The 18,088-nt window shown below is 58.7% G+C and overlaps 2 protein-coding genes across 2 annotated transcripts in view; one reads left to right on the forward strand and one right to left on the reverse strand.

Moving 5' to 3' along the window:
* The first annotated feature begins 880 nt into the window (after positions 1 to 880).
* On the forward strand, positions 881 to 7,701 carry RUSC1 (RUN and SH3 domain containing 1). Its single transcript, XM_050984926.1, has 9 exons — positions 881 to 2,555; positions 2,901 to 2,993; positions 3,483 to 3,559; positions 3,670 to 3,844; positions 3,931 to 4,036; positions 4,124 to 4,170; positions 4,403 to 5,396; positions 5,714 to 5,842; positions 7,103 to 7,701. The coding sequence occupies exons 1-9, from the start codon at positions 959 to 961 to the stop codon at positions 7,269 to 7,271; spliced, it is 3,387 nt and encodes a 1,128-aa protein (XP_050840883.1). The 5' UTR covers positions 881 to 958; the 3' UTR covers positions 7,272 to 7,701.
* A 2,417-nt stretch (positions 7,702 to 10,118) lies between these two features.
* ASH1L (ASH1 like histone lysine methyltransferase) overlaps positions 10,119 to 18,088 on the reverse strand; it is a 79,095-nt gene continuing 71,125 nt past the window's right edge. The window contains exons 23-28 of the mRNA XM_050984925.1: positions 17,051 to 17,189; positions 16,255 to 16,427; positions 14,986 to 15,152; positions 14,110 to 14,150; positions 13,296 to 13,597; positions 10,119 to 12,275 (exon numbers count right to left, since the gene is read on the reverse strand). Of these exons, the coding sequence (XP_050840882.1) occupies positions 12,184 to 12,275; positions 13,296 to 13,597; positions 14,110 to 14,150; positions 14,986 to 15,152; positions 16,255 to 16,427; positions 17,051 to 17,189 (914 nt within the window). The 3' untranslated portion in view covers positions 10,119 to 12,183. The remainder of the gene's footprint in view (positions 12,276 to 13,295; positions 13,598 to 14,109; positions 14,151 to 14,985; positions 15,153 to 16,254; positions 16,428 to 17,050; positions 17,190 to 18,088) is intronic.

The following is an 18,088-nucleotide window of genomic DNA, read 5'->3' on the forward strand; positions in this document are numbered from 1 at the left end:
GCCGCCGCAGCGCCGAGGTGAGCGGGGGACGGGGAAGGGGATGGAGCCGGGCGGGGGCTGCAGGGGGATGGCGAGGGCCGCGCCCAGCAGCGCCGCTCCTGCTGCCGGGCCGCCGGGGCTCGCCCTGGGGCCGGGGATGCTCGGAGCCAGGGGATGCTCGGAGCTAGAGGATGCTCGGAACCGGGGATGCTCGGAGCTGGAGGATGCTCGGAGCTAGAGGATGCTCGGAGCCGGGGGATGGATACTCGGAGCCGGGGGATTCTCGGAGCCGGGGGATGCTCGGGGCCGGGGGATGCTCGGAACCGGGGGATGCTCGGAGCCGCCCTTCCGCGCTCTCCGCTGCCCCTTCCCTGCCCGGAGCCTCCAGCAGGTGCCCGCGGCTCCCTCCCCGGTAAAGCCGGGCCCGGTGGTGCGCTGCCGGTTCTGCGGCGGTTCCCAGGGCCGGGGGCTTCCGGCCAAGCCCTGGTCCCTGAGCCCCCCTGGTGCCACCGCCCCCAGCCAGGACAGCATCCCCTTCCCTGCCCCATCCCCCCCCCGTCTCGATGAGGCTCCAAGGGCGTTTTCTCCTTGACGGCATCCCCGAGATGCTCCCGACCCTCCGGAGGGAATCCAGCCCCGGAGAAGCCGAGCTTCCTGGGATCATTCCCAGGCCGTGCTCCAGGGACCAGCGGCTGCCTTCGGTTCCTGCCCAGCTGCAGAGCCCCAAGGGTGGCAGGAAGCTGTGGGGCAGCCCCTCCCTCGGGGCACATCCCTTTCTCTAACCCCCAGCCCTTGTGCCAGGCCCTGCTGCAAGGTCACTGCCGTCCCTCTTCCCCCGGCTGTGCCTCTCTCCAGGTTTGTCCCGCTGTGCTCTTCCCTGACCAGGAGGGTGTTTGGTGCTTGCAGGGAGCTGGATGGTGTGAAGAGAAGAGCTGCTGGCCTTTCCTGGGAGCCCGGGCACTTCCAGAGAGGCAGCACCATGCTGGCTCCAAAGAAAGGCCTCCTGTGCAACCTCAACCACATCCACCTGCAGCACATCTCCCTGGGGCTGCACCTCTCCCGGCACCCCGAGCTCCAGGATGGCTCCACGGGCGGGGGAGAGCAGACGGGCTGCACCCAGTGCCCAGAGAACCGGGAGCCAGTGGATGCCAATTCCAACAATCCCTCCGTGAAATGCCGCTGCTGTGAGTCCCACGCTCCAGAGCCGGAGACGCTCGGGCTGCAGAACCCTGAGGATTTCCCCTGCCTGCACAGCGGAGACGAGGAGGAGGCGGCTTCCCCTTGTGATCCCCCTTGTGATCTGGCTTCTTCTTCCTCCTCCTCCTCCTCCTCCTCTGTCAGTAGCTGCTCGGATTTCAGCTTGGATGACTCCCCGGTCTCGGTGTACTGCAAGGAGTTCGCCAGAGCAGGGTCCCAGTCCCCGGACAAGCAGCTGAACGTCATTCCCACAGAAAACGCCTGGCATGGAGAGCCTCTGGCTGATGGAGAGCCTCTGGCTGACGGAGAGCCTCTGGCTGATGGAGAGCTTCTGGCTGAGCAGCACAGGACATGCCATGGGAGAGATGCCAACCACAACTCCCCGGGGCCACTGAGACCCACCAAGAGCTCTGTGGCCAGCAAGAGCCCAGACAGCCTCTGCAGCAACAACTCGCTCGACTCGCACTGCGACGAGCTCTCTCCCAGCACAGCAGCACAGGAGACCACCGGCACCTGCACCGACCTAGACCCCAACTGCAACCCCCTCCCCGAGCCCGATGCCGCGCCTCCAGCCCCGCCGCCCGTGCCGGAACGGAGGGATCCCGGTATCCCGAGCAGTGCTCCGGAGCCGCGGCCCCGGCCCGGCGGGCTCCCCCCGCCCGTGCCCCCTCGGCCCCGGCGGCGGCTGCAGGTCCTGAACGCGCAAAGAGCGGAGCGGCCGCTCGGGCCAGCGCGGCCGGCAGAGCCCAAGGCCGGCCCGGGGGAGCTCTGCAGAGACGCAGCCTCCAAGACCATCACCTCCTTCCACGAGCTGGCCCAGAGGAGGAAGAGGAACGCGGCTGGGCCCACCCTCGCCCAGGCCAGGGTTGACCGCAGTGACTGGCTGATCGTGTTCTCTCCTGACACGGAGCTGCCCCCGACCAGCGAGCTTCTCTCCGGCACCGCGGGCCAGGAGCCAGCCCGGCCCCAGCCCCAGCCCCAGCAGGACGGGCCAGCCAGGCCTCCCGGCCCCAGGCAGAGAGAGGTGACGACGTTCAAGGAGCTGCGGTCCCGCAGCGCCGCCAGGCAGCCCAAGGGGCAGCGGGCAGAGCCGGCCCAGCACCCCCCCGTGCCCCCGGCGACCGCCCCGGGCTGGGGGCCCCCCGCGTCCTTGGGAGGGGGACAGGTGCTGGCAGCCAGCGACGGCCACCAGCCGAGAAGGAGACCCCGGCCGAGCCTGCAGCCCATCGCGGAGGGGCAGCCGAGGGATGTGGAGAAGGGGGGGCTGCCCCCAGGGGAAAAGGGGCTGGGCACCGCCCCGCTCCGGAGGCTCGGGGGTCCCGGCGGGGACCCCGCGGTGCCACGGGCGGCCCAGAGAGGAGACGAGACCCGTCCGGGGGGTGAGTCTGGCTCCCTCCGGGGTCCTGCCTGGGGGTTGAGGGGCCAGGTGCGCGTCTCTGGGACGGTGGGAGCGATCCCGGGGCGCTCCGGGCCGGGCACGGCGAGGTCCGCGGGTCTCCCCGCATGGCCCGGCGCGGCCCGGGACGTGCCGGGGCTGTCCCGGTGCCGCTCCGCCCCGCGGCTCCCAGCGCGCTTCCTCCGCCCGGCCCGGCCCCGCCGCCCTTCGCCCCGCGGCTCCATGAGCCGCAGCGAGCCGGGCCCCGCCGCCGGCCCCGCTCCTCCCCCGGGCCCGGGCAGCGCTCCAGCCGCCGGCCCGCCTGACCCCGCTGCCCCGCTCTCTCCAGCCAGGCCCGAGCCGCTCGCCGCTGGAGCCGCCGCTGGAGCCGCCCGGCCCGGCGGGGGAAGAGCAGAGGGGCCCCATGGCGAGCAAACGAAAGGTTGGGGCAAATCCTCGCCGGGGGAGTGGGACAGAACGGGGCGGGGGGGGGAGGAGGAGGCAGCGGGACCCGCGGGGTCGGGAGGGTGCGGGTCGGGGTCCTGGGCACCCGCAGCGCTGGGCTGGGGCAGGGACAGCGGAGGGCACGCAGGGACAGTGCAGGCAGGGACAGTGCGGGCAGGGACAGTGCGGGCAGGGACAGTGCGGGCAGAGACAGTGCGGGCAGGGACAGTGCGGGCAGAGACAGTGCGGGCAGAGACACTGCAGAGCTGCCTGCACCGGGCCCTGCCCTGCCCGCTCCCGGCATGTGGTCCGGGCGAGCTGGAGAAGGCGGCTGCAGCCACCACCGCAGTCCCCACGAGGGTGCCCCGGTTCCAGCACGGCACCGTGGGCGCTGCAGGGTCCGGTGGTGTTCGGGGCCGCTCGGTGTCCGGCGGGTCCCTCCGAGCTGACCCTTCTCTCTTTCTCTCCTCCCCTCCCTCGTCCCCAGCGCTGCTGGTCGCCGTCAGCTCCGCTGTGGACAAGGTCATCGCCCACTTCAGCACCGCACGGAACCTGGTGCAGAAGGTGAGAGCTGGGCTGGGCTGGGCAGGAAGGATTTTGGGATTCCCTCATCCCTCCCAGCGGAATCGGGTGCTGCCCTTCCCCTCCCTCCCCTCTGCTCGTGCCTCCCTCAGGCCCAGCTGGGGGACAGCCGGCTCAACCCCGACGTGGGCCACCTGCTGCTGCACACCCTGTGCCCTGCGCTCTATGCCTTGGTGGAGGACGGGCTGAAGCCGTTCCAGAAGGATGTTATCACAGGCCAGAGGAAAAATTCCCCCTGGAGTGTGGTGGAAGCTTCGGTGAAGACAGGTGAGGGTGGGGCTGGGGGACATCTCCAGGTGCCTGGAGTGCTGCTGTGCCCTGGGCAGTGAGTGTCTGTGCTCTGCACCCCACAGGCCCCAACAGCCGCTCCCTGCACTCCCTGTGCTGGCACGTGGCCGGGCTGGCCCCCCTCAGCAGCAGCAGGCAGAAGTTCCACGCCTTCATCCTCGGCCTTCTGAAGTGAGTGCTGACCCCGCCAGCCCCACTGCCACAGCAGGTTGGAGCTGTCCCAGGGGCTCTAATTTGGGGTCCCTTTGTCTTGTTTAGCATGAAACAGCTGGAGTTGTGGATATCTCACCTGCAGAAGAGCCCAGGTAAGGACACAGTGCCCAGGAGCTCCCTCCCCAAGCTCTCTCAACCTGCCAGGCTGAAAATCCCACTCTGGACTTGGGATGCATCCAGTTTCCATAGTGGATTGTTTTCCATGGTGCATCTTCAGCACAGAGGGTGCTCTAACTGACATGGACAGCCTGGCTGGCCCTTGGGGGAGATGTGACAAGGACAGGGGACATTCTGCACCTGCCTCACCTGTCCCTGTCCCCACAGGTGTGATCTCCGTGCTTTACTCACCCACGGCCTTCTTTGCCCTGAGCCAAGGCCCTCTTCCCCACCTTGCTGACGAACTTCTGCTGCTCATCCAGCCCCTCTCGGTGCTGACTTTCCACCTGGACTTGCTCTTTGAGCACCACCACCTCTCTGTGGATGTCCGGCCCCTGTCCCGCCGTCTGGAGTCCCCGCTGTCCCCCGGCCGTGGCCCCGTCCCGGTGCGGGGGTCTCTGGGGGGCCAGAGCCGTGCTGCTGGGGACAGCCTGGAGGATGAGACCCCCCCCGATGCTCTGGGCAGGGTGGGGGGCACAGGGGGCCGGTCCCAAGGGACCATGGGCGGGTTGGTTCCTACCCCCCCAGTGGGGGCTGCCCTGCAGCAAACCTTGCAGCACGTGCTGCGCTGGGGCGACCAGCTCAGCCGCACCTTGCTGGGGTCTGACACCCCCCCCGAGAGCCACGGGCCTCAGGAGGGCACTGGGGGCACTGGGGCTGGCCTCAGTGGCTGGTGGGGCCAGCTGAGCCAGAGCTCCAGGATTTACACTGCTCCCAGCAAGGAAAAGTCCCCCTCGGTCTGGTGGACGAAGCTGCGGGCGGGGGAGCCCAGCCCGGGCCAGGCTGGGCAATCCCAAACCTCCCTGAGTGAGCCCAGAGGCACGGAGCTGCAGCTCCTCCAGACCAAAGCTGGCCCTGAACGCTCTGGCCCAAAGCCCAGCAGCAGCACTGACACCTCAGGGACCTGTTCCCCTGAAGATCTCTTCTTGCCCACTGGAACCGGGGCGTTCACCAAGCTGGATGATCCCACTGCTGGAAAGAACCTCCTGGCTGCTTCCCCAGAGCCTCCTGCCAGCGGGAACCAGGCAGCACCTTCTGGCCCAGAGATGGGTGATCCTCCCAGTCCTGACAAGGGCAGCTGGCTGGGCTGGCTCTTTGGAGCCACCAACCCCTCGTCCAGGAGCTTCCCCTCCAGCCCTGACACCGCCTCGGCCAGGTCCAGGTAAGATCCAGCTTGGGCAGGCACAGAGGGAGGGTTTGTGTGTGCTCAGGGGTTTCTGTGTGCTCAGGTGTGCTGAGGGAGGGTTTCTGTGCCTGCCTCACCACGGTGGTGGCCTCGTGGGGATCTTGTAGGGTTCTCCCTGGCATTAGTGCATGTCCCAAAAGTGCTGCTGGCACCGCCTGGTTCAGTCCTGTGGAGCTGCAGGAGCTCCTGGGGAGGCTCAGCGCTGCTTGATGGCTCCCAGATCACCAGAACAACCGGAGATAAGCAGCAGCAAGAGCTCCCAGGTGAGCTGGTGGCTCCCTTTGCTCTGGCAGGAGGCCGTCCCGCTGGCTGGCCCCCAGCCCGCGCATCCTGGCCGGGGTGGTGAAGGGTCTGGCGCCCGACAGGAGCCGCCCTCCGGAGCAGCCGGGCAGGACCGAGCCCACCCAGCCCCCGGCCCGCAGGTGAGGCAGGGCAGGGAACGGGCAGGGCAGGGAACAGGGCAGGGCAGGGAACGGGCAGGGTTGGGAATGGGCAGGGCTGGGAATGGGCAGGGTGGGAACAGGCAGGGCTGGGAATGGGCAGGGCTGGGAATGGGCAGGGCTGGGAATGGGCAGGGTTGGGAATGGGCAGGGCTGGGAACGGGCAGGGCTGGGAACGGGCAGGGCTGGGAATGGGCAGGGTTGGGAATGGGCAGGGCTGGGAATGGGCAGGGCAGGGAACGGGCAGGGCAGGGAACGGGCAGGGCCGGGAATGGGCAGGGCCGGGAATGGGCAGGGCCGGGAACGGGCAGGGTTGGGAGCGGCAGGGCGGAAATGGAGGGCCGGGAATGGGAAGGCAGGGAATGGCAGAGCTGGGAACGGGCAGGGCTGGGAATGGGCAGGGCCGGGAACGGGCAGGGCAGGGAATGGGCAGGGCTGGGAACGGGCAGGGTTGGGAGCGGGCAGGGCCGGGAGCGGGCAGGGCCGGGAGCGGGCAGGGCCGGGAATGGGCAGGGCCGGGAATGGGCAGGGCAGGGAGCGGGCAGGGCAGGGAATGGGCAGGGCTGGGAACGGGCAGGGTTGGGAGCGGGCAGGGCCGGGAGCGGGCAGGGCCGGGAATGGGCAGGGCCGGGAATGGGCAGGGCTGGGAGCGGGCAGGGCTGCGAGGGCTTTTCTGGCTGGGGAACGCCGGGGCTGCTCTCAGACTGGGGGTCGCACACATCTCCAAAGGGAAAGCCATGACTGCACTCCCAAGGATCCCCTTCCCCTGCTGGGCTCTGTGGGAACCTGAGCCTCTGCCCACCTGGGGTCAGATGGTTTTCCCAGACGTTTTGGGGATGGTTTTTTGCATTTTCTTGTGTGCTTTCTGGATTTGTGGCAGCTGTGAGCTGGCTGTTGGAACAGCTCTGTCCGAGTGGGCAGGGTGGGTATGTGGCCATCCCAAACGGTGTTTGGCTGCTTCCCTCTTCCCCATCCTCGCTGACCCCACTATCCCCACAGCCTCTGTGCCATCTCTGATGTCCCCACACCTCCTGCTCTGCTCCTCCTCCTGGGGGCTGCCTGGCAGGACAGCTCTGCCAAGTACAGACCCCTCCTCAGGGGGCACCTCTGCCAGAGGAAATCCCTGATTCCACCCAATTCCCACCCCCCAGGTGGTGTGGGAGCCTCTGAGGGTCCTCGGGGTCTCCGGGGAGGCGAGTCTGAGGTGACATTTGTGGCACAGGGGTGACATTTGTGGTGCAGGGCAGTTCGGGCACTGTGCGACCACACGGGCACGGCCGACGGGCACCTGAGCTTCCAAAAAGGGGACATCCTGGAGCTTCTCTCCACCGTGGATGAAGACTGGATCCGCTGCTGCCATGGCAACAGCACCGGCCTCGTTCCTGTTGGTTACACATCCCTGATTTTGTGAGGAGGAGGAAGGGACCTGAGGAAGCAGCTGAGCTCTCCGGAGCGGGTGCCAGCTCCGGGAGGGGATGTCTCCTGTCACCTCCAGAGCTTCACCACCTCCGGGGCTGGCAGCTCCCAGGGGACCCTGCCCTGTGCCTGTCACTGCTGCATGAGGTCACAGTCTGCCACCGTGTCCCCCGGCCCCGCGGCTCCTCTTTGGCAGCTCGGGGTCCCTCAGCCGCTGCCCACCCCCGTGCCAGGGCAGGGACGCCTCCTCTCCCTGCCCCGTGTCGCCTCCGTGCCGTCTGTCCTGTCACCGCTGCCACCTCCACGTGCCCTGCCGTGCCCCGGGGCCGGGGCCGGTCCCCCCAGCACTCTGTAAATAATTGTAACCACAGGAATGAGCTCGTTCCGCGGGGAAAAAGCTGGAAATAAAGGTTGTGACTCACGTGTGCACGCCTGGCAGTGGGTGCTGGGGCTGGCGCTGGCCATGGGCTCATGGGTGGGATCAGGAGATGCTGGGGCTGTGCTGGTTCTCAGCATCTCAGCTGCCAGCCAGGGAGAGCAGGGAGGTTTCACAGCCCAGCAGAAGGTGCCCTGAAGATGCCCAGGCTCCTCCACAGCGTGGGAGAGGCGGCTGCAGCCTCCCAGAGCCAGGAATATCCCTGGAAAAGCTGCTGGGGACCAACCGTGGGAGCTGCACAGCCACTGGGAACAGCCCAGGTCACTGGTTGAGTTATTTATGTAACTTCAACAAATCTTTTCATAGCCCAGAGGATGGCAGTAGGGGCTAGACGGCTCCAAGGTCTTCATGCTTTTGTCATTGCCTGTGATTTCATGCCAGAATTTGCATTTCCTGCTGGGCTCCCCAGTGAAATCAAGGTGTGGCCATGCCGGGAGTGGCCACAGGGCAGCAGCAGCCTGGCCCCAGGGACAGCTTTGGGCCTCTGCTCCCTCCCATGGCCACGTTTCACCCTCCGGACTTCCCCTTTGGGTGGCCAGAAGCCGCTGTGTCAGCCCCCGGGCAGAGCTGCTCTCCTTTCGCTCTGCTCTCCTTTCCATTTCTCTCCCTGGGATTTTAATTCTCAGCCGAGTGACGTTATCTCCTAATTGGAATGTTCCTTGGCTCGCCTTAAGGAGGCTTGATTGATTTCCACAGCTGCTTCGGGACTCTTTGAACGAGGTCATGCCAGGAGGGGAGGAAGCCAGGTGGTTCTTCCATTTATTTATTTTCTTTTTAAACAAACAGCCCTCCGAGCCTTGGCCTGGGGCCTTGGGTGTAAAAGGGGCATAGGGTCAAGTGTGGCATTTCCATGATCACAGAGAGGGAAAGGGAAAAAGAAAAATCAGGTTCCACACAAGGGGGGTGGAGGAGAAGCTGTTTCATTCCTGAGGGACCCTGCAGGTGAGAGATCTCTCTGCACTCACCTGTGCAGGGGAGTGTCCTGCCTCAGTGGGACACGCCCTGGGGGTGACAGTCCCCAACCTGTGCAGGACAAGGGGGCTCCAGGCACAGGGTTGGCACCCTGGGAAGAGGCACCAAATCTGTGGATTCAATGGTTCCTGCCCCAATTTGCCTCACAGGCAGCTGTGGTCACAACCCCTGTGACGCCTCACAGTGACCGTGCTGTCCCCACCCCTCCTGCAGAGCCCCTGGGGTCACACTGAACCCTCTGAGACCTCCAGCAGCTGGGGATGAATCCCAGGGGCTGTTCCTGGGTTCCCATTCCCAGGGGAGTGATCCCAAGTTGGTTCCCATCCCAGGTGGGTGATCCCAGGCTGGTTCCCATCCCAGGTGGGTGATCCCAGGCTGGTTCCCATCCCAGGTGGGTGATCCCAGGCTGGTTCCCATCCCAGGTGGGTGATCCCAGGTTGGTTCCCATCCCAGGTGGGTGATCCCAGGCTGGTTCCCATCCCAGGTGGGTGTTCCCAGGTTCCCAGGTTGTGTTCTGGAGCCAGGACAGCCCAATGCCCACCTTGTCCCCAGCCCAGAGCTGAGTGCCACCATCCAGGACACTCCAGGGATGGGCACTCCAAACCTCCCCGGGCAGTTCCAAGCCCTGAGCCCCCTTTCCAGGAGAAATTCCTGCTGTGCCCACCCTGAGGCTCCCCTGGCCCAGCCTGAGGCCATTCCCTCTGCTCCTGTCCCTGTCCCTGGAGCAGAGCCCGACCCCCCTGGCTGTCCCCTCCTGGCAGGAGCTGTGCAGAGCCACAAGGTCCCCCCTGAGCCTCCTTTGCTCCTTTCCAGCTCCTTCAGAAATTCTCCATCCCTTCCCAGCTCCTCAGGAATTCTCCATTCCCTTCCCAGCTCCCTCAGGAATTCTCCAGTCCCTTCCCAGCTCCCTCAGGAATTCTCCATTCCCTTCCCATCTCCTCAGGAATTCTCCATTCCCTTCCCAGCTCCCTCAGGAATTCTCCATTCCCTTCCCAACTCCCTCAGGAATTCTCCATTCCCTTCCCAGCTCCCTCAGGGATTCTCCAGCCCCCTCCCAGCTCTGGACATGCTCCAGCCCCTCGATCTCTTCCTTGTCACAAAGGGCCCAAAACTGAGCCAGGGTTTGAGGTCCCTCAGCAGGGGCAGCACAGGGGGCTGGGGTCACTGTCCTGGCCTGGTGGCCACGCTGGGACTGGTCCAGGCCAGGTGCCATTGGCCACCTGGGCACAGCTGGGCACAGCTGGGCCCGTGTCCAGCTGCTGTCCCCAGCACCCCCAGGGCCTTTCCAGCTTTTCATCCCTTTTCCCTGAGCCTGGAGTGTGACCCGAGGGCAGCTCCCAGCATCTGCTGAGCCTCCCCCCATGGATCCCAGGGATCTCATGGATCCAGCCTGCCCAGATGGATCCTCAGCAAAGAAAACCCCCCGAGCCAACCTTAGGAAAAGATTTTCCATTTAATACTAGACTCTCAGGATTGAGATGCAGGCTTTTTATGCAATTACATCCAATGTTAAAATTGGTAATACATAATTTACAAAGATTAACATCAAAACAATGATCTATTTAGATATGCTTTGTAAAAAGGAAATATATTAGCAGCATTTATTTTCAGCAATCACACAGCCTACACCCATGCAGACTAAGGTTCAGCTCTATTTGCAGTAACGTAGTGCTTCTGGCTCCGGCGGCGCTCCTGGGGACACACGGGTCTGCTCAGTATTATAAAATAACCAAAAAATAAAAAAAGTCATTAATTTCTACACCAGTAAGAAAAAACAATTCTTTGCACTTACCTAACATTTGATTGTCTAAAAAACATTTTGTTTAGTCTTTCAACAAAAGAAAGATAAAATGACAGAGCTAGTGTCTCGCTTCTGTACGCACTTTATTTTTTTTATTTTTTTTTAAAAACTTTTTAGTGTTTAACACCATTTGAGACAATGATTTCTGTTTGAAACTAAATGAGACAACTCGAGGGGTTGGACATGCGATATTCCTACTACACGCACGAGTATTTTATACTCAGGGTTCCTGGTACTGTACAGTGCTTCTCTACAGTAAGAAAATATTCCAAACTATTTTCTTATTTCTTTTTTTTTTTAATAAAATATTTTTTTCTCAAAGGGTTTTTTTCCTTTCTTTTTTTTTTTTTGGTGGTTTTTTTTTTGTTTTGTTTTGTTTTGTTTTTTTTTTCCTCTTTTTAAATCAACACATAAAAGTTAATGGAATGAGTCATGTTCCACTAAGAGTAAAATAATTATAATAATAACAAGAATGTACATTAGGACGAGCTTGGTCCATAAAAAGGAACATGTAACTACGGTATTGCTTTACATCCACGCAGCAGATATATACAACTTGGCACATTAAAAACCGGATTTCTTAGAAGAACACCTAAAACAGGACTGGATATGCATGTGTACGTCCGAGACAGGAAAGCAAAGCCACCGTCCGGGGGCAGCGGGGGCCGCCCGGCCCTGGGGACAATCGCGACTATCGCGACAATGGCCACGGGGCGGGGCCGGCGGGACGGACCCCGGCTGTCCCCCAGCACACGAGGGTAGTGTTAGCAGTTGATAAATTCTACAGCTCACGACAAACACTCGCTCGGATACTGCCTGACGGGCACGGAGTGAAAGGGTCCTTGGGGTTGTTTTCTTTTTTTTTTTTTTGGTGGTTTTTTTTTTGTTTTGTTTTGTTTTTTTTTTCCTTTTTTCTCTTAACGGATTTTTATTTGCACAACACACGAGACACACGAGAACCACAGCTTATCAAAAAAACCAACAGCAATGGTGGCGTCAGGAGCTGACTTCGCTTTTATAAAATTTCTCTGCAGAAAAAAAGTGAAAAAAACTCACACCCCACCCCCTCCCCCCGCACGGCAAGTGCCTCCTCCCAGCTCTCCTGCCCTGCTCCAAGGGCTTCTGGAAGCTTCTCCTTGGCACAGACCACAGGGACACGAGCTCAGCTGTCCCACGGCGCACGGGACGTTTCTCTCTTCTTGGAACTTGTGCAAATCAGAGGCCACAGCTTCAGGGCAGCTTTTCCTGTGAAGCCACTGGGCCTTTCCTCTCCCCTCTGGATTCCTGGATTCCCTTCCTGGCGGTGCTGAGGGTGGCTGGTACAATCCCAGGTGAGCAGTGACCGTGGGGAACATCCTCCTCAGAGTAACTCAGTCCTTTTCCTCTGCCCTCCTTATTATTATTAATTTTTTTGTTTGTTTGTTTTTTCCTCCTCTGAGTGGGAATATCAAGCAAAAATAAATTAAATTTGACCATCCTGGACAATAACCACGAGGTTTCCTCAGTACCTAACATCAATACAAGGCACGCCCACCAACACACACACCAAGAGCACTGCAGAGCAGGGTGGGCACCGTGCCAGCCCGGCCCCCCAGGTGCTACTGTTTGTATTTTGTCAGTTTGCTGCTGCCCTCCTTGCCCGGGCTGGGCTCTGCCCCCAGCCCAGCCAGCCCCCAGAGCTCGGCTGCCCCTCCTGGGTCACTTCCTGAAGCTGCTCTCGGGGATGGTCAGAGTGCGGCGCCGCAGCTTCCGGCCCGAGCCCTCCTCCAGCAGGTAGGTGACATCGATGGCTGCAACAGAGCACAGGCACGAGGGGCACTTCAGTCACTACAGCACCACTGGGGCTGCAAAACACCTCCAGGAGCATCAGCTCCAGGCTGTGAGTGATGCCCAGCCCCGAGCGCTGCCTCCCATCAAACACAAATTGCTGTTTCTTGTTCCTGGTTCTTTCAAGGAATCCAAACCATGCCTGGACAAGGGGCTGAGTGACCCAAGCCCTGAGCCATGGCTGGACCAGACAACCTCCAAAAATCCTCCCAACCCAAATGAACCCATCCTGGGCTTTTAAAATTAAAAAACCCTTAAAATCCTCCCAACCCATTCAAACCCATCCTGAGCTTTTAAATTAAAAAACCCATTAAAATCCTCCCAACCCATTCAAACCCATCTTGGGCTTTTAAATTAAAAAACCCTTAAAATCCTCCCAACCCATTCAAACCCATCCTGGGCTTTTAAATTAAAAACCCATTAAAATCCTCCCAACCCATTCAAACCCATCCTGGGCTTTTAAATTGAAGCCCAGGATGAGCCCTGAGCAGTCTCTTCCAAATTCTGGCAACGCCACACAGTGTGGCATTGCCAGAATTTGGAAGAGACTGGACAGGGCTCATCCTGGGCTTTAATTTACTTCACCAGTGTCCCCTCATCCCACAGCTCAGACAACACCTGCAGCAGGTACTCAGAACCAAAGGAAAGCTCATGAAAGGTCAAGAGACTTTCCAAATTCCAAATCTGTCTGTTAAGTTTCTCCATTGTAGATATGGAATGACAGGGGGGAATTAAGTTTATGGAAAGGTTTTGTGGTTATTAAAAATATTATTAAAAAATAAATTAAAATATGATACAAAACAGTGTCATAGCTGTAAGAAATTTCACTTGGATTTAGTGGATTTCTGTTGCAAAGGACTGCACAGAAAACTGACTTTGCTAATGCCTGCTGGGAAGAAATTCACACAAAAACATTCATTTTATCAACACAGCTCAGCCAAGGGAGCCCAGACCTGCAGGAGAGCCAGGGCCTGAAGCCTCACCGTTTTTCCCTGGGATTTTCTCGAGGAGGTTGAGCAGGATCTGGTTCAGCCTCTCCCTCTGGAGGTGCCGCCGCTCCTCGGGGCTGCACAGCGGCCTCGTGTCTGAGGGGTTCTCCTCCCCCTTCTTCTCAGCCTCGCAGCTCTCGCTGGGCACGGGCTCCTTGTCGGGCTCCTCGGGGCTGGGCAGCTCCCCTGGAGCCTGCTCAGGGGCCCCCAGCACCTCCTCCATCAGGGGCAGGGAATCTTCCTCTTGGTTTAAGTCTTTGATCTGTGGTTTCGAGCGATCGGATTTCCAGGATGACCTTGCAGGAAAAAAGGGTTTAAAGAGAAGGTTTTCACCTGAAAGGACAACTCCCAGCAAGTCCAGGACTCATCCATGGGGAGGGGCTGTCTGGAACTCAATTTCTTCCTTCAATCCTTGCACTCACACCCCCCAATGCTACAGCTTTACCTGCATCACACCAGCCTTAGTAGGTTGTTCTTGGAGGCTGTACCTGATCTGGGCTCTGACTGCCCCACAGACACAGGCAGCAGCTCCAGGACTTGGGTTCCTCCTCCTGTTTTGGGCATCTCCTCACTCAGCTGCTTTTTTCTGCCTGTCAAATGGCTCCTTTCTTTCCCTGATGTACATTAATCAGGCTGCCTATCCCTCCTCACTTGTTCCCTTTTATCTCTCTGAAAGTTTAGAGAGCTTTAAATAATTTAAACTTCTTATTTCCACAGCACCCAGGGGAAAGGGCCAGGAGGAGAGTGGGCACAACAAGCAAACAACATTATTTCATCTCTTCTCAACAATCTGGGAGGGGAGACTCACCTGCCTCCGTTCCTCTTGTAGTTGTCTGGCACATAATGAGGCTGCAATAACAATGAAGATGATGATCAATACCAAATCAAATTCACAGTGGAAGGAAGTGCTGCTCTGTCAAACACTCTGGAAGTGCCAATGCAAGACACTCTGGAAATGTTGGTGTACCTCCAAGAGACTTCACAGGAGGAGGCACAATCATGTAATTGGATAAATTAGAGCCAGACTTGACTGGTTCTTCACATCTTCTAAATAAATTTCAAGCCACAGACCATCATGATAAAAATCATCTTTGCTTTCTGCACAGCATGAGTCTGGAACCTTCTCCAAAGCACTCCAAAAACCTCTGCTGCTCTGAGTCTCTCTGAGCTCACCATCACCATCCCTTGAGCACCTCTCTGCCTCTCAACTGCAGGTTCTGTTACACCCAGTTTTCTTTCCAAGCTTGTTTTCCAGCCAGCCTTTCCCCCAGGCTGTGCATACTCACAGAAACATGGAATGATTGAGGTTGCAAAAACCCTCCCAGAGCATCCAGTCCAAGCTGTGCCCAATCCCCACCTTGTCCCCAGCCCAGAGCCCTGAGTGCCACCTCCAGGTGTTTCTTGGACACCTCCAGGGATGGGGACTCCAAACCTCCCTGTCAAGGCCTGACCACCCTTTCCATGAGGGAATTCCTCCTGATGTCCAGCCTGAGCCTCCCCTGGCACAACTTGAGGCCTTTTCCTCTTGTCCTGTCCCTTGCTCCTTGGAGCAGAGCCTGACCCCCACCTAAAACATCAGCTCCCTCAGCCTGACCAAGCTGCATTTATCAACAGTCAGGAGCTTTCCAGAACTCCATCCAGCCTCCTAAGAGCAGGTGAGGAGGCTGAGAGCAAAGGCACTCACTGAGAAATCCCTCTTGGGTGTGAGTTTCTTGGGGAAGTGGTCGAAGGCGTAGGGCTTGGTGCACACGGGGTAGCGGTTGCGGTGGATCTTGTAGAAGAGGTGAGCTGATTTATCCAGGCGGTAATCACAGATGTAAACATCCTGCTCCTTCACCCCCTTCGGCCTCCCTGGCACCAGAACAAGGAGAAAACAGTCATGGACTGAGGGGGAAACACGGGGCTGTCCCAGTGTCCCTGTGTGCTCTCAGCTGGGTCACTCTGAGGAGAGAACCTGCATGCTCTGATCAAACACCTCCCAAACTTTCACAGACACAATTATCAACTGACATCATTTTCCCTTCCCTGCCCACTGCTGTCCCTCTTCAAACAGGAATGCCTGTCCCAGGGCAAAGCCATGGTGTGTCCTCAGCTCTGAGCCACACCAACATCCCCCACAGCCTCTGGACAGCAGGAACTGCCCCAGTGCATGTCCTTGCTTCCAGAACAGAGTGGATTTATCCCAGTGCCTGCTTCAGGGCAAGGATGATGTTGCCTGGTGCCCAGCAGTGCCCACCCTCAGCCCAGCACTCTCCAGGCTCCTCTGCTCTGCCAGCAGGGCCAGCACAGCTGAGCCAGGCTGGCCACAGGATATTCCACACCACGGTGTGTCCAGCCCAGTGGGGGTGGCTGGGATCCCCAGTTTGTGCTGGGGAGTGGCTGCACTGGGGTTTATTCACAGAATCATGGAGGGGTTTGGGCTGGAAGGGACCTTAAATCTCATCCCATTCCACCCTGCCATGGCAGGGACACCTTCCATTGTCCCAGGCTGCTCCAAGCCCCGTCCAGCCTGACCTTGGACACTTCGAGGGATCCAGGACCAGCCACAGCTGCTCTGTGCAACCTCCCCCTCCTCACAGGTAAGAATTTCCTCTGTGTATCCAACCCAAATTGCCTCTGTTTTATGTTGAAGCCATTCCCTCTTGTCCTGTCACTCCAGTTCATGATTAAGAGCCTCTCTCCACCTTCCTTCTCACCTCTTCAGATACTGGACATCTCTCTCTCTTCCTGGAACCCCCCTTTCCATTACTACTACTACTATCATTATTATTACTACAATATTTTCATTTATTTCAACCATGAAACTGATTTTATCCCAACCTCTGGGTTTTAACTTTCACCAGTTCCCTCCCAGCCCAGGGGCAGCGAGTGGCTGGGTAATGCTGAGCTTCCAGCAGGGCTTAAACCACCACAGCCCAGTGCCTAAATGCTTAGGAACGTGTTGAATCCCCACCTTTGCAGTAGGTGTAGAGGTCTAGCACACAGCAGGTGCCCACCACGGCCTCCAAGGGGATGATTTCATACAAGGGCACCCGGAAGAGCTCGTTGTGGTAGAACTTCCGAGACGGGGAATGGTGCGTTTCGTGTGGACGGAAATAGTGGTGGCCAAAGGCAAAGCGCTCCTCCCTGAGGGTGCAGAGGGGACACAAACACAATCAGCCCATGACACAACTCACTCCATGCCCCCTGCTTTGCTTACAGCTCCCTCTCTTGCACTTGGCTGTAATGAACAGCAGAGTCAAACAAGTGTTCCATGCTCCACTTCCCACCAGCCAGGGCAAACTCTCCCAGCCTGGTTTCCATGGGCACAGCAGACTGTGACTGGCCAGGGCACAGCACAGCTGTCACTGCACCCACAGCCTGTTCCAACACCGAGGAAATCCATCCATTTCTATCTCTGAACCTCTGCTTAACCCTCCAACTTCACATGCTTCCAAACCATGCAGTTTTGGAGCACAAGCTCCAGCGTGGTTTCCATGGGCACAGCACAGCTGTCACTGCACCCACAGCCTGCTCCAACACTGAGGAAATCCATCCATTTCTATCTCTGACTCTTTCCTTAAACACCTCCAACCTCTCGTGTTTCCACCGTGCAGCCGAAGAGCACAAGCCCCAGCGGGGAATTCCCAACCTCTCCACCTGCACCTTGCTCATTCCTGCATCCTTAAGGTGAGACAACCACAAAATTCCTGTGCTCTGGCAGGCAGCCCAGTGGCACGGCTCAAACTCCAAGGCTGCCTGGCACATACTTCTCATTTTTCCAGAGCTTCTCGATGCGGAAGATGTCGAGCTTGTCGCGGTTGATGTGGGACAGCAGGCGGTACGACTGTCGCACCGGGTGCCCGTCGGGGGTCCTGCGGCTGTCTCTCATCAGGTACACACAGTCACCTGTCCAGGGGCACAAAGGACACACCTGTGAAGAGCCTGGCCTGAGCCCAGCACAGCAGAACCACAGGAAATCATCATTAAAATGAACACAGCCTAATGGTGGATGACCTGAACCCACTGCAGAACCTGCCGAGAGCACTCAGATGTTTTTCACAGCAGCTTTACACAAAAACTACCCACAGCTCTCCATGCCAGACTGAAAACACCAACCTGCAAGGGATCAAAACCATGACAAACCACAGGATATGTAAACATGCCACTCATGATTAGGAAAAGGTGTAGGAATTAGTGATGGCTGCAATAAATCTGTGAGAGAGGAGGTTACTATTAAAAAAATCCTGTCCTGAGAAGCCCCAAGCCTTTGGTTATCCCAGCAGAATTCCAATGAGATGTAGAGCTCAGGAAAAGTAAAGAGAATGCAAAAAGGACTGAACAAACTGGCACTGCTGGCAATCAAAAAGTATTTCCCAAGGGCAAACCCTAAGCTTAAATTTACTCATTTTGTATTCATTAAGTGAATTAATTCCTTAATTTCTCTGCTCTGACCTGTGAAATCCCAGAATGACCTGGCTTGGACAGGATTTTAAAGACCATCCAGACCCACCCCCTGCCATGTGCAGGGATATCTTCCCCTAGGCCAAGCTGCTCAGAGCTCCATCCCACCTGGCCTTAAGCACTTCCAGGGCTGGGAAAAGATTCCACTTCTTCTGTTATTTACCTAAAAATGACCAAAACCTGGGAGGTCCCGAGTCCTAAAACCTCCCTTGGGTAGGAGCAGAGGTCACACAGCAGAATGTTCTGGCTGGCAGCAGCAGCTGCTCAGGAGGAGAGAGCACAGGAAGAGGCAAGCCAAGGAAAAGCCTCCCTGTGCTGTCCCTGCCTTTTCTGTTCATGGACTT

This window comes from Serinus canaria, chromosome 25 (assembly GCF_022539315.1).
Source record: "Serinus canaria isolate serCan28SL12 chromosome 25, serCan2020, whole genome shotgun sequence".
Taxonomy (NCBI): Eukaryota; Metazoa; Chordata; class Aves; order Passeriformes; family Fringillidae; genus Serinus; species Serinus canaria.